Source organism: Palaemon carinicauda, chromosome 38, assembly GCF_036898095.1.
Source record: "Palaemon carinicauda isolate YSFRI2023 chromosome 38, ASM3689809v2, whole genome shotgun sequence".
NCBI classification, from domain to species: domain Eukaryota; kingdom Metazoa; phylum Arthropoda; class Malacostraca; order Decapoda; family Palaemonidae; genus Palaemon; species Palaemon carinicauda.
The window spans coordinates 34,891,405-34,907,507 of NC_090762.1; the positions used below are offsets into that span (position 1 = coordinate 34,891,405).

At 43.6% G+C, this 16,103-nt stretch overlaps 1 protein-coding gene across 2 annotated transcripts in view; it reads right to left on the reverse strand.

Moving 5' to 3' along the window:
- LOC137630539 (hyaluronan mediated motility receptor-like) overlaps nt 1-16,103 on the reverse strand; it is a 102,507-nt gene that overhangs the window by 73,256 nt on the left and 13,148 nt on the right. For both annotated transcript variants that reach the window (XM_068362057.1, XM_068362056.1), the window contains exon 3: nt 12,946-13,083. In XM_068362057.1, the coding sequence (XP_068218158.1) occupies nt 12,946-13,083 (138 nt within the window). The remainder of the gene's footprint in view (nt 1-12,945; nt 13,084-16,103) is intronic.

The following is a 16,103-nucleotide window of genomic DNA, read 5'->3' on the forward strand; positions in this document are numbered from 1 at the left end:
AGACATTTAAAAAAATAAAAGAGCCCTTTATTCCAATTTTTGTTTCATATTTTTTTTCTTCAAATTTGTTTCCCCTGATTTACAGGGTTTATTTTTTTACCATAATGAAAAAAATTCATATCTAGCAAAAAATTACTTTAAAAAAAAAAACTCTGTCTATTGGAGGTCTACATCATAGCTATATAGGGTAGTAATCATAGGTCTTAATATCAAGGGAGGAGATAGAATTTGAAAAACACTCATTTTAAGGATGAATCGGCCTGGCGTCGCAAAACCGAGGGCCAGAGACAAAAATCCTATGCAGTTTGGAGATATCCCAAGTCACCTTACTGAGTGGAATGAATGTCAAAGTCCTGTCTTTAAAAAACGCCATTAGCCGACAGGCCCTCTTAAAGGGTGTAACTCAGCCCCTTTAAAACTGGTTGGAACAGGGGAAGATGAGAGATGGGCTTCGCACACAGCCACCACGTCAACAGGAGAAGAGATGGCAACAATAGGGGCAGCAGGAATAGGATCCCTCTGGGCAGTTAGCTGAAGAAGCTAGACTTCCTCGGCCGGAGGTCCAGCCACACCCAACGATGGCCAAGACTGCAACACATCTAAAAGCAAAAGACTTGCCCAAGGGCAGGGCGAAAGTGCTTCTCTATGGAAAGCAACAACGTCCCGGTTATCCCGACGTTGCCAAGGAGTTGAACTGTCTACGCTCCTACTCGACCGGCCTTTGGAAGAGTCGGATCAAGGAGGGGATTCGGGAAGAGGTTGCGGGGTGAGAGAAGAAGTCCGAGGTCTCTTAGCCCTCAAGGAAGACCTCAAAGGCGAAAGGTCTCTCTTAAGACTTATTTTGCCGGTGCCTAAACCTCTCCCACAGGGAAGCAGACAACTCCCTACACTTGTTGCAGGTGCAACCCTGCTCACATCGCCCTCTACATGTCAGACATAAGGAGAGGGGGTCGGTCTCGACCAGGGACATGAAGTTGCCATAAGTGCGCCCTACAGGTCCTAAATATACGCACGTGAATGTCAAAGAACAACCACACCTGAAAGAGAGAAGGCAGATTTAAAGCAATGGTCTGTATGGCCAAGTCTTAGTGGGACCAGAGAGCAGACAGATTCATTCTCTCCAAAGCCAACATAAAAGTGGTGAAATAACACTGATGTGCGAATGAGTTGGGGTACCTGGTTACCCTGAATACCCACTCCTCTTTGCCATCTCACATTAGTCTTAATGGCTAGTTTTCCAGCTTCGCCAAAAGATAATCCCTATTAAATAGCGTTAGATTTGTTAGTAATGGAAAAACTAATTCATGATCATCTGTTGAGCAGCAACTACTGAACCCATAGAAAAAGTGCCAAGTGACCTGTGGGTACAATTCTTATGCTAATGTGCAGTAAAGGAGATTATCTTTTCCCAGACCAAACCACCAAAGACTTGGGCTACAAAGTGGTATTTGCATAACGCCCGGGTTCCCGCAACATCACAGATAACATGAGCTCTTGGAGGGGCCCTATTTGGTGCTCCTTCCAAGAATTTATAAACTAAGTATGACTTCTGCAACAAAAGATAGGTGCTGTTCTCTGTTACCCTCTTTTAGTTGTGAACTTTACTCAAAAGTAAGGTAAGAACAATAGGATGAAAAGCAGCAGTACTCTTAAGATAATGTTTAACTGCCCTTACAGGACAAAGAAACAGACTGTCCGGATCATCAGTTACCTCTCTGATAGCTCAGATGGAAAAGGAATCAATCCTGTTGTCAACAAAGGATAGATTCTTGGTTTTACCACAAACTCTGGGACAACAGCAAGATAGATATTTCCATCAATTGGAGAGTGAAACAAGATATGCGATAAGCTGTGCAGCTCACTCACTCTCTTAGAGGCCAAGGCCAGAGGGAAGACTGTTTTAAAGTTAAGGTCTTCATCTGAGGCTCTATGAAAAGGTTCATCCATATCCATATACCAAAGGCACTTCCCCCAATTTTGGGGGGTAGCAGACATCAACAAGAACAAAACAAAAAAGGGTACCTCTACTCTCTATGTTCCTCCAGCCTAACCAGGGACTCAGCCGAGTTCAGCTGGTACTGCTAGGGTGCCACAGCCCACCCTCCCACATTTCCACCACAGATGAAGCTTCATACTGCTGGGTCCCCTACTGCTGCTACCTCCGCGGTCATCTAAGGCACCGGAGGAAGCAGCAGGGCCTACCGGAACTGCGTCACAATCGCTCGCCATTCATTCCTATTTCTAGCACGCTCTCTTGCCTCTCTCACATCTATCCTCCTATCACCCAGAGCTTTCTTCACACCATCCATCCACCCAAACCTTGGCCTTCCTCTTGTACTTCTCCCATCAACTCTTGCATTCATCACCTTCTTTAGCAGACAGCCATTCTCCATTCTCTCAACATGGCCAAACCACCTCAACACATTCATATCCACTCTAGCCGCTAACTCATTTCTTACACCCGTTCTCACCCTCACCACCTCGTTCCTGACCCTATCTACTCGAGATACACCAGCCATACTCCTCAGACACTTCATCTCAAACACATTCAATTTCTGTCTCTCCGTCACTTTCATTCCCCACAACTCCGATCCATACATCACAGTTGGTACAATCACTTTCTCATATAGAACTCTCTTTACATTCATGCCCAACCCTCTATTTTTTACTACTCCCTTAACTACCCCCAACACTTTGCAACCTTCATTCACTCTCTGACGTACATCTGCTTCCACTCCACCATTTGCTGCAACAACAGACCCCAAGTACTTAAACTGATCCACCTCCTCAAGTAACTCTCCATTCAACATGACATTCAACCTTGCACCACCTTCCCTTCTCGTACATCTCATAACCTTACTCTTACCCACATTAACTCTCAACTTCCTTCTCTCACACACCCTTCCAAATTCTGTCACTAGTCGGTCAAGCTTCTCTTCTGTGTCTGCTACCAGTACAGTATCATCCGCAAACAACAACTGATTTACCTCCCATTCATGATCATTCTCGTCTACCAGTTTTAATCCTCGTCCAAGCACTCGAGGTACCATTAGAACTTTCTTCACACTCCAGATGGCAGTTCAAGTTCCCGAGCTGGGCAAGAATGGTCAAAACTCTTTATAAGACCTGAGAGTTCCCATGAGGAAGAGAGGTCTATTTCCTTCAGTCTAAAGACCTAGCTTAAGGCTGAGCGATAGCTTTTCACCACTGTGACTACTAGAAACTTCTTCTTCCACAAGAACTCCAAAACATCCACAATTACAATAGTGGTATATTGGCCTTCAGTAGAGCAGTACCCCTTCCACAACACCAATATTATCATCATTTAGCCAAGCTACAACCCTAGTTGGAAAAGCAAGATGCTATAAGCCCAAGGGCTCCAACAGGGAAAAATAGTCCAGTGAGGAAAGGAAATAAGGAAATAAATAAATGATGAGAACAAATTAACAATAAATCATGCTACAAACAGTAACAACGTCAAAACAGATATGTCATATATAAACTATAAAGACTTATGTCAGCCTGTTCACCATAAAAACATTTGCTGCAACTTTGAACTTTTGAAGTTCTACTGATTCAACTACCCGATTAGGAAGATCATAACACAACTTGGTCACAGCTGGAATAACACTTCTAGAATACTGTGAAGTATTGAGTCTCATGATGGACAAGGCCTGGCTATTATAATTAACTGCTTGCCTTGCCTAGTACTACGAACAGGATGGAATTGTCCAGGAAGATCAGAATGTACATACATACATACATATACCAAGGCACTTCCCCCAATTTTGGGGGGTAGCCGACATCAACAAATGAAACAAAAACAAAAAGTGGGACCTCTACTCTCTACGTTCCTCCCAGCCTGACAAGGGACTCAACCGAGTTCAGCTGGTACTGCTAGGGTGCCACAGCCCACCCTCCCCCGTTATTCACCACAGATGAAGCTTCATAATGCTGAATCCCCTACTGTAAAGCAGAAAAAAAAAGGCAACTTTGCTTGACAGACCGCTCTGGAGGACTTACGGAGGAATCCTATCAGTCTCAGAAAGTTTTTTTCGGAGAAGATGCTCGATAACCCGAAACCGTGAAGATATAGGCACTGCACTGCATCATGAAACTTTCTGACATGAGGTTGACACACGTGACTTAGTCACTCTGGAAGTTCCCTTAGAACTTCTACGAGAAGAACCAGAAGGTTCAAGTGCAACTCTACATGAGGCCACATTGCAGCTTTTAGCATTGCTCTTAAATTCTTTGACTCCCTGATCTTGTTCAGTACCTAACAGATCAGGCAGAACGGGGGAAAGGCATAAACATCCATTATGTCCCACTGATGTTGGAAAGCACCCTCCATTATTACAGCTGGGTCTGGGACTGAAGAGCAAAGTGGATGACGAACATGTTGACTACTGGGGAACTCCACCGAGTCAAGAGATTCTTTGCCACTTGAGGATGCAAAGTTGACTCAAGATTGTCTGCTATCACGTTCTTCGTTCCCAGGATGAAGCAGACTGAAAAAAAAGATCTATTTATCTGCATTCAATGGTGTATCCCCACTGTGAGTTAACATAACAGGTAGGATGCTGAGTTTCCTTCTTTTTTTACAAAGTTCAATACAGTCGTGTTGTTGCTCATCAAGACTACAGTGACCTTATAGTCCCTAAAAAATTAAGAAATGCTAGATATGTCCTCCTGTTCCTTCTGTAGGTAACTTCCCAACTCTGACAAGAAGCATCTGCAAAGACAGTGACTCATTACACTCCTCACTGGGGAATGACTGCAAGTAATGACCTCCGCAAGAAGGGCACATGGCATGGGGATCCACATCATGAAAGTGTCTCATTTGCGACACAATACACTTAGCCAGGATAGCACACCAACACGTAGTTTCTATGTTAAAATATCACAAAGTAAACTGAAGATATAGAAGAAAAGAATGAATACTACAAATTTAATATAATTTGTATTTTTCCTCACTATACAAACCTGAGTCATATATAGGAGTTAATTCTGGTCTTGTTTTCTCTACAACCAGATAATCAAAAGAAAATTGGTTTGATTGCATCATGTTTCATTGCTAGGCAACTGTTGCGCATAACACTTGCTTACTGCACTTCCTCACAACACTCACATGGTCAAAGACTTGCAAGGCAGTTGAGGCGGGATCTTAGATAAATTAAAGTACTCAGGTTTATATTGATTGATTGATTTGAAGTTTTCTGGCATCCTGACATTGAAGGTCATTGACGCCGATATCGTTTATCATAAGTAAAAAATAAAACATTCACTTAAAATCACATAATCAAATATGTCATTATTGAAGTTAAATAACTTTCAGAAGACCTGCTTCTGAAATAAATCTAAAAATGCCGCTAGCATTGTACAACACATGTCAAAGAATCTTGGCTAGGATGAACCTGACATCCTCACCTCAAGCCTCAAACAGGTATCTATTTCCTTCCATACTATAAGTGGGGCATTTAGCCAAATGCCTTTGTCAAGAGTAACAAAACAGTCATCGCAATATGGTTGGTGTTGGCCAGGTACCAGACCCTCATGTGTCATCCAAGTGTGACCAGTGTGGAGACGACAATTAGTAATCTCCCACTTTCGGGGCATCATGTTATACCGCCAAGGGATATGACATTAGTCATTTTCCTCATCTTATTTTCAATTTCACTATCCCAATGCTGTTGCCAATTATAAATAAAATTCTTAATACATACATACATATACCAAGGCACTTCCCCCAATTTTGGGGGGTAGCCGACATCAACAAAGAAACAAAAACAAAAAGGGGACCCCTACTCTCTACGTTCCTCCCAGCCTAACAAGGGACTCAACCGAGTTCAGCTGGTACTGCTAGGGTGTCACAGCCCACCCTCCCACATTATCCACCACAGATGAAGCTTCATAATGCTTAATCCCCTACTGCTGCTACCTCCGCGGTCATCTAAGGCACCGGAGGCAGCAGCAGAGCCTACCGGAACTGCGTCATAATCGCTCGCCATTCATTCCTATTTCTAGCACGCTCTCTTGCCTCGCTCACATCTATCCTCCTATCACCCAGAGCTTCCTTCACTCCATCCATCCACCCAAACCTTGGCCTTCCTCTCGTACTTCTCCCATCAACTCTTGCATTCATCACCTTCTTTAGCAGACAGCCATTTTCCATTCTCTCAACATGGCCAAACCACCTCAACACATTCATATCCACTCTAGCTGCTAACTCATTTCTTACACCCGTTCTCACCCTCACCACTTCGTTCCTAACCCTATCTACTCGAGATACACCAGCCATACTCCTTAGACACTTCATCTCAAACACATTCAATTTCTGTCTCTCCATAACTTTCATTCCCCACAACTCCGATCCATACATCACAGTTGGTACAATCACTTTCTCATATAGAACTCTCTTTACATTCATGCCCAACCCTCTATTTATTACTACTCCCTTAACTGCCCCCAACACTTTGCAACCTTCATTCACTCTCTGACGTACATCTGCTTCCACTCCACCATTTGCTGCAACAACAGACCCCAAGTACTTAAACTGATCCACCTCCTCAAGTAACTCTCCATTCAACATGACATTCAACCTTGCACCACCTTCCCTTCTCGTACATCTCATAACCTTACTCTTACCCACATTAACTCTCAACTTCCTTCTCTCACACACACTTCCAAATTCTGTCACTAATCGTCCAAGCTTCTCTTCTGTGTCTGCAACCAGTACAGTATCATCCACAAACAAAAACTGATTTACCTCCCATTCATGGTCATTCTCGTCTACCAGTTTTAATCCTCGTCCAAGCACTCGAGCATTCACCTCTCTCACCACTCCATCAACATACAAGTTAAACAACCGCGGCCACATCACACATCCCTGTCTCAGCCCCACTCTCACCGGAAACCAATTACTCACTTCATTTCCTATCCTAACACATGCTTTACTACCTTTGTAGGAACTTTTCACTGGTTGCAACAACCTTCCACCAGCTCCATATAACCTCATCCCATTCCACATTGCTTCCCTATCAACTCTATCATACGCTTTCTCCAGATCCATAAACACAACATATACCTCCTTACCTTTTGCTATATATTTATCGCATAACTGCCTAACTGTAAAAATCTGATTCATACAACCCCTACCTCTTCTAAAATCACCCTGTATTTCTAAGATTGCATTCTGTTTTATCCTTGATCCTATTAATCATTACTCTACCATACACTTTTCCAACTACGCTTAACAAATTAATACCTCTTGAATTACAACACTCATGCACATCTCCCTTACCCTTATATAGTGGTACAATACATGCACAAACCCAATCTACTGGTACCATTGACAACACAAAACACATATTAAACAATCTCACCAACCATTCAAGTACAGTCATACCCCCTTCCTTCAACATCTCAGCTCTCACACCATCCATACCAGTTGCTTTTCCTACTCTCGTTTCATCTAGTGCTCTCCTCACTTCATCTATTGTAATCTCTCTCATTCTCATCTCCCATCACTGGCACCTGCAACAGCAATTATATCTGCCTCCCTATTATCCTCAACATTCAGTAAACTTTCAAAATATCCGCCCATCTTTTCCTTGCCTCCTCTCCTTTTAACAACCTTCCATTTCCATCTTACACTGTCTCTTCCATTCTTGAGCCAGCCTTCCTCACTCTCTTCACTTCTTTCCAAAACTTCTTATTCTCTTCATATGAATGACCCAATCCCTGACCCCACCTCAGGTCAGCTGCCCTCTTTGCCTCACGTACCTTGCGCTTTACTTCCACATTTTTCTCTTTATACTTTTCATACTTCTCTATACTATTACTCTGCAGCCATTCTTCAAAAGCCCTCTTTTTCTCTTTCACTTTTACCTTCACTCCTTCATTCCACCATTCACTGCCCTTCCTCATGCTGCCTCCAACAACCTTCTTTCCACACGCATCACTTGCAATCCCAACAAAATTTTCTTTACTAACTTCCACTCCTCCTCTAAATTGCCAGTTTCTCTTACTTTCACTTTGTCATATATCATTTTCAACCTTTCCTGATATTTACTTTTTGCCCCCAGTTTTATTAGCTCTTCAACCCTCACTACCTCCCTTTTACATCTATTCCCCCATTCTTTTACTACAACTAATTTTCCTTCCACCAAAAAATGATCAGACACCGTTAGCCATACCCCTAAACACGTGCACGTCTTTCAATCTTCCAAACATTCTTTTAGTTATCAACACATAATCCATTAATGCCCTTTCTACTACTCTTCCATTTGCCACTCTTACCCATGTATACTTATTTTTATCTCTCTTTTTTAAAAAGCTATTACTTATCACCATCTCTTGCTCAACACACATATCTACCAGTCTCTCACCACTCTCATTTTCACCTGGTACGCCATACTTCCCAATGACACCTTCTACCTCTCCAGCGCCCACTCTAGCATTTAAGTCACCCATGACAACTACATAATTCCTTCTACCCAGTCCTTCTACACACCTAGTTAATTCATTCCAGAACTCATTCCGCTCTTCTTCACTTTTCTCACTACCTGGCCCATACGCACTGACAAACGCCCAACATTCCCTACCCAACCTAACCCTTACCCACATTAACCTAGATAATATCTCCTTCCATTCCACTACTTTACCTGTCATCCATTCACTCAGCAATAAAGCCACACCCTCTCTCGCTCTTCCCCTTTCAATCCCAGACACTGCCAGACATTTCACCAAACATCACTTCACCCTTTCCTTTTATCTTCGTCTCACACAAGGCCAATACATCCATCCTTCTATTCCTAAACATACTTCCAATTTTACATCTTTTACTCTCTATCGTACTACATCCACGCACATTCAAACACCCCAAAACTAGAGTGCGGGGAGCAGTCACTCTCCCCCCAGCTCCATCTCTTTGTCAATGTCTCACAGGATGTAGATACAGGAGAGGAGGTTCCTGGCCCCCTCGTCCCGTCCCTTTTAGTCGCCTCTTACGACACGCAGGGATAACGTTGGCGCTATTCTTGTTTTTATACCCCCGCGGCCACAGGGGGTAGGTAAAAAATCATTAAGAGGAATGGGATAGCTTCTTGGTAGCAACTTGGCTGCAGCATGTTTGCTAGTGAATCTGCCTCATTTCCAAACACACCTATGAGCCAGAACTCAGCAAAATCGAACTGTTATACCTTTCCAAAAATTAAAAGCCACTCTAAAATCTTAAAACTAAAGGGTTATTGGAATCAAAAACTTCTAAAGCTTGTTGGACACTTGCATCACTAAAATGGTAAAATTGCCCTCCTCTTTAAATGCTATTTTCTCAATAGCAGTTATTATGCCATATAGTTCAGCAGTAAATATGGAAGATACAAGAAAAGTGCACCTCTACAATTAAAAGAACTACTGTACTATATACTCCAGATCCAATGCAAGCATCAGATTTGGAGCCATCAATATAGTACAGTATATAGAAGTCGATTCCCTATTTCTTCGACATGTTCCATAAAAAGAGACCTGACTTTCTAATCCAGTCATGTTCTTTTTTATACCTATAAAATATTTAAAAAAAGATCTCTGGTAATTTCCATGGAGGAGTTGGTGATATCCTAAATGGGAGAACTCTATTTCTTGCTTTATCAAGACTTTTTTAATTGTTTTACCCGAAAACCATAAGGTTAAGGAAATTTTGGGTGTAACTCAAAATATCTACAATGCCTTTCAAAGTTTGCAGTCAGACAGACAAAAGAATCAGGAAGTCTTTGCAACCTAAACCAATACCAAACAATAGAAGACTTTCAGCAAAGGTCTAAAGGTAATTCTCCAGAATCAACAAGGAGACTCAGGATAGGCCAAGTTCTAAACGCTCCAGTGGACAATCTAATACCAGCATGGTGTATAGAATCTAATACCTTTAATCAGCTTGGAGTGGCTGAAGAGTATATTTCACACCAATAATTAATTTTTGAAAAAATAAAAAATCAAGGCCTTGTATAAATTTAAAATAGTTTTGCGGTCTGCCCCCAAGATGTATCGGACAATACTTTTAAAAGATTTAGAGCCTCAAGACATGTAAGTTTTAATGACTTTAAGTGAGGAACCCATGTCAGCTTGTAATCAAATATCAATCCTAAAAATCTAGCTTCCCTTACACATGGGATCCATTGACCTTTGATGTACTGTATATATCAGGATCTGGATGTAATACAACAGAAATGGACAACAGTTTTGCTTGTCGAAAACTTAAATCCATTCGTATCAGCCCACTGAATAATTTTGTCAGTGGAGAGTTGTAGTTTTCACTCAACCATCGACATTCTAGGTCCAGCAAATATGGAGAAATCAACTACAAATAGTGTTGAGAGAATATCTTGGAGAATGACAGAGGGTATTCCGTTAATGGCCAGTGCAAATATGGTTACACTTAGCACACTACCCTGGGGAACTCCTCCTTCCTAATATTTCATCTCTGATAACAAATGAATGAAAGAACAATGGTAGCTTTCCCCTAAAATCCCAAATTCATGAATGGTTTTAAGTATACAATATCTCCATGCAGTATCATATACCTTTTCAAGAGCAAAAACAACTGTTACATGGTGTTGTTTAGAAGCAGAGGCTTCACAAATAGAATTCGGAGATAATTTGTATTTTTCCTAACCATACAAACCTTAGCTATTTACATGGGGTATTACTTTCGGCATAGCTGAAATGGCGAGCCATTAGATTTTTAACGAGGGTTAACTACCCCTGCGCTAGTTAGCGAGGGGGTAGGGGAGGGGTAGCTAGCTACCCCTCCCCCCCACACACCGGTGAACTGATTTACTTCGCTTAGAGGTAGGACTTCACGGGGGACAGGGCTGGCGGGCAAATATGTGTAAATAGCTAAGGTTTGTATGGTTAGGAAAAATACAAATTATCTACGAATTTGTCATTTGTTCCGTAACCGAAATACAGACCACGCTTTTTACATGGGGTGACTTAACCCTTAGGTAGGGTGGAAAATCCCAGCCTTACTGGCTTTGGCTTTACCCGGGGACTCAGAATCCGAGTGAGCACCTCGCAAGTTCCTTGCTTCGCAAGGAACATGCGGCCTACGTAAGCTTGTGTGTGGAGGAATGAAGTGTGACTCTTCCTAGAAAGTTGACCTGAAGTCCTTTAGATGGAATTCTAGGATAGGACGTTCCCAATACCACCTCGTCAGGGTATGGGGGACGTGACAGTATTATATTAATACTAGGAACACAAGGAAGCATGGTTTACCTGCAGTGGTTTGAGGTCAGCTATGCAGAGAACCCAGGATGCTGCTTCCCCCAAGAGGGGAGGATGAAGAAAAGAGTAAGGCCCAGACATACTATTTCATTTATGCAGTCTAAAACCGGGTAACAATGCCCTCAACCTTCTGCTACCTGTCCATTAAAGAGCCTGAGGTTAGACCAGCTGTTGTGTAGCCACCATAGAGCCAATAGAAAACGTATCGAGGCTCCTGTGGGTCACGTCCTGCAGGTCGTGGACTGTGAAGGTCGTTTGATGCTTCCAGACCCCAGCTTGTAGCACCTGCGTCACAGAGAAGTTTCTCTTGAATGCCAGGGACGTTGCGATGCCTCTGACATCGTGCGCTCTAGGGCAACGTGACGGAGGAGGGTCCGGATTCAGGGCATGATGGATGACCCTTCGAATCCCAGCTGAGATGGTATTCATGGTGACCCTCCTCTTCGTCCTTCCTGTGCTCACAACCAGGGCTTGCACGCGAGGACGAACTGCAGCTGTTCTTCAAGATAACACAGACTCCCTACTGGGCATAGTAGGAGATGGTCTGGGTCATCTGTTACAGAACGGAGACTTGGGAGTCGAACCGCGGGTCCGGAACTCCAGGGTTTTGCGTCTTAGCTGCAAACTCAGGGATGGACCTGAACGTGACCTCTCCCCATCCCCTTGAATAGGCGACGTCGTATGAGAGACCATGAAGCTCACTGACATGCTTGGCTGAAGCCAAAGCGAGCAGGAACACCGTCTTCCAAGTCAGGTGTTGATCAGAAGCCTGGCGTAATGGTTCGAACGAAGGTCTCTCAAGAGCCCTGAGAACAGGAACCACGTTCCATGGAGGAGGTCTCACTTCCGACTGAGGGCAGGTAAGTTCGTAGCTTCGTATGAGCAAAGAAAGTTCCAGCGAGGAAAGAAATGTGTATTCTTTCCAGCCTGAAGGCCAGGCTTAAGGCTGAGCGTTAGCCTTCACCGCCGAGGCCAAAAAGACGCATTTCTTCTCGCAAATATCCAAGAAACTCCGCTATTGCTGGAATAGTGACATCGAGAAGAGAGAAACCCCTTCCACAACACCAACCACAGAAGACTCTCCACTTTGCCAGGTAGACCCCTGCATATGACTTTCGCAGGTGTCAAGAAATCCTTTCCGCAACTTGTTGCGAAAAGCCTCTCTGTGAGGAGATGCTGGATAGTCTCCAGGCAAGAAACCGAAGCGATGCTATGACTTTGTGGAAGATGTTGCAGTGTGGTTGTTTGAGTAGCTCATGTCGTGAAGGAAGATCTCGGGTCTGTTGATTATCCAAGCCAAAAGTGAAGTGAAGCAGTTCACCGGTGTGTGAGGGGGGGAGGGGTAGCTAGCTACCACTCCCCTACCCCCTTGCTAACTAGCGTGGGGGTAATACACCCTAGTTAAATTCTAATGGCTCGCCATTTCAGCTACGCCAAAAGGTAAACCCTATGTAAATAGCGTGGTTTGTATTTCGGTTACGGAACAATCATGGTTTCATTAAAGAACAAGTGTTTGTATTTGAGTAAGAACGAACAATAGTTTGAGATGCAAAGTCAGTCAGTAAATATCATATTAAGTAGTATTAATAATTATAAGACATCAAAATAACACTCACAATATAAATTACTTCCAGTAACATGAACAATTAATGAGAGACTTACACTTAAAAATGTGCCACCTCCAGATACTGTTGATGAGCTGGAACAGGAAGACAAATTCAATTTGTTTGAAGATGTGTGGCCATTCTTACTTGGAGGATTTACTAGCTGACCGGTATATGCTCCAGGACCAGGAGTTACCTAGAGAGTAAGAATATCATCAATTAACTTGGAATTCCTGAACACACAAATTTCCTGGGCAAAAATATTAAAAGTGAAATATGATGCAATCAACAGATCCTAAATCTATTCTCATTCAGCGTGTAAGAAAAACTAAAAATTTTTCATATAATATGTTATTTTCATTAGTAAAATAAATTTTTGAATATACTTACCCGATAATCATGTAGCTGTCAACTCTGTTGCCGACAGAAATCTACGGTCGGGATACGCCAGCGATCGCTATACAGGTGGGGGTGAACACCACAGCGCCATCTGTGGTCAGGTACTCTAGTACTTCTTGTCAACACCACCTCAATTTTTTCCTCGGTCCACTGGTTCTCTATGGGGAGGAAGGGTGGGTCAATTAAATCATGATTATCGGGTAAGTATATTCAAAAATTTATTTTACTAATGAAAATAACATTTTTCAATATTAATCTTACCCGATAATCATGTAGCTGATTCACACCCAGGGTGGTGGGTGGAGACCAGCATACATGTTAACACAGAAGCTAAGTATCCCGTATTTTATTTTATTAGTTATTCAAAAATAACATAAAATAAATAAGTACCTGGTAAGGAAGACGACTTGAACCATTACTCTGCCTTTATTAAGTACGTCTTTCTTACTGAGCGTAGCGGTCCTCTTAGGATGCTGAACGACTCTTAGGTGCTGAAGTATAAAGGGCTGCAACCCATACTAAAGGACCTCATCACAACCTTTAACCTCGGCGCTTCTCAAGAAAGAATTGACCACCCGCCAAATCAACAAGGATGTGGAAGGCTTCTTAGCCAACCGTACAACCCATAAAAAGTATTCAAGAGAAAGGTTAAAAAGGTTATGGGATTATGGGAATGTAGTGGCTGAGCCCCCGCCTACTACTGCATTCGTTGCTACGAATGGTCCCAGGGTGTAGCAGTTCTCGTAAAGAGACTGGACATCTTTGAGATAGAATGATGCGAACACTGACTTGCTTCTCCAATAGGTTGCATCCATAACACTCTGCAGAGAACGGTTCTGTTTGAGGGCCACTGAAGTAGCCACAGCTCTCACTTCATGTGTCCTTACCTTCAGCAAAGCAAGGTCTTCTTCCTTCAGATGAGAATGTGCTTCCCTAATCAGGAGCCTGAATAGGTAAGAAACTGAGTTCTTAGACCTTGGAAAAGAAGGCTTCTTGATAGCCCACCATAAGGCTTCTGATTGTCCTCGTAAAGGTTATGACCTTTTTAGATAGTACCTAAGAGCTCTAACTGGGTAAAGTACTCTCTCCAGTTCGTCCCCCACCAAGTTGGACAGGCTTGGGATCTCGAACGACTTAGGCCAAGGACGTGAAGGAAGCTCGTTTTAGCAAAAAACCGAGCTGCAAGGAACATGTAGCCGTTTCCGATGTGAAAACTATGTTCCTGCTGAAGGCGTGGATCTCACTTACTCTTTTAGCTGTTGTCAAGCACACGAGGAAAAGAGTTTTTAATGTGAGGTCCTTAAAAGAGGCTGATTGGAGAGGTTCAAATCTTGATGACATAAGGAACCTTAGGACCACGTCTAGATTCCAGCCTGGAGTGGACAACCGACGTTCCTTTGAGGTCTTAAAAGACCTAAGGAGGTCCTGTAGATCTTTGTTGGTGGAAAGATCCAAGCCTCTGTGGCGGAAAACCGCTGCCAACATACTTCTGTAACCCTTAATCGTAGGAGCTGAAAGGGATCTTATGTTCCTTAGATGTAACAGGAAGTCAGCAATCTGGGTTACAGTGGTACTGGATGAGGAAACTGCATTGGCCTTGTACCAGCTTCGGAAGACTTCCCCTTTAGACTGATAGACTCTGAGAGTGGATGTCCTCCTTGCTCTGGCAATCGCTCTGGCTGCCTCCTTCGAAAAGCCCCTAGCTCTTGAGAGTCTTTCGAAAGTCTGAAGGCAGTCAGACGAAGAGCGTGGAGGTTTGGATGTACCTTCTTTACGTGAGGTAGATGTAGAAGGTCCACTCCTAGAGGAAGAGTCCTGGGAATGTCGACCAGCCATTGCAGTACCTTTATGAACCATTCTCTCGCGAGCCAGAGCGGAGCCAACCAACGTCAGCCGTGTCCCTTTGCGAGAGGCGAACTTCTGAAGTACCCTGTTGACAATCTTGAACGGCGGGAATGCATACAGGTCGAGATGGGACCAATCCAGCAGAAAAGCATCCACGTGAACTGCTGCTGGATCTGGAATCGGAGAACAATACAACGGGAGCCTCTAGGTTATCGAGGTAGCGAACAGATCTATGGTTGGCTGACCCCACAGGGCCCAAAGTCTGCTGCAAACATTCTTGTGAAGGGTCCACTCTGTGGGGATGACCTGACCCTTCCGGCTAAGGCGATCTGCCATGACATTCATATCGCCCTGAATGAACCTCGTTACCAGCGTGAGCTTTCGATCTTTTAACCAGATGAGGAGGTCCCTTGCGATCTAGAACAACTTCCACGAATGAGTCCCTCCCTGCTTGGAGATGTAAGCCAAGGCTGTGGTGTTGTCAGAGTCCACCTCCACCACCTTGTTAAGCTGGAGGGACTTGAAGTTTATCAAGGTCAGATGAACCGCCAACAGCTCCTTGCAATAGATGTGAAGTGTCCTTAGCTCCTGATTCCATGTTCCCGAGCATTCCTGTCCGTCCAAAGTCGCACCCCAGCCCGTGTCTGATGCGTCAGAGAAGAGACGGCGGTCGGGTTTCTGAACAGCCAAAGGAAGACTTCCTTGAGAAGAAAGCTGTTCTTTCACCACGTGAGAGTAGACCTCCTCTCTTCGGAAACAGGAACTGAGATCGTCTCTAGCGTCATGTCCTTTATCCAGTGAGCCGCTAGATGATACTGAAGGGGGGGAGGTGGGGTCTCCCTAACTCGAAGAACAGTGCCAGCGATGAAAGTGTTCCTGTTAGACTCATCCACTACCTGACTGAGCATCGGTTCCTTCTCAGCATGCTCTGGATGCAATCTAGGGCTTAGTATATCTTTGGGGCCGACGGAA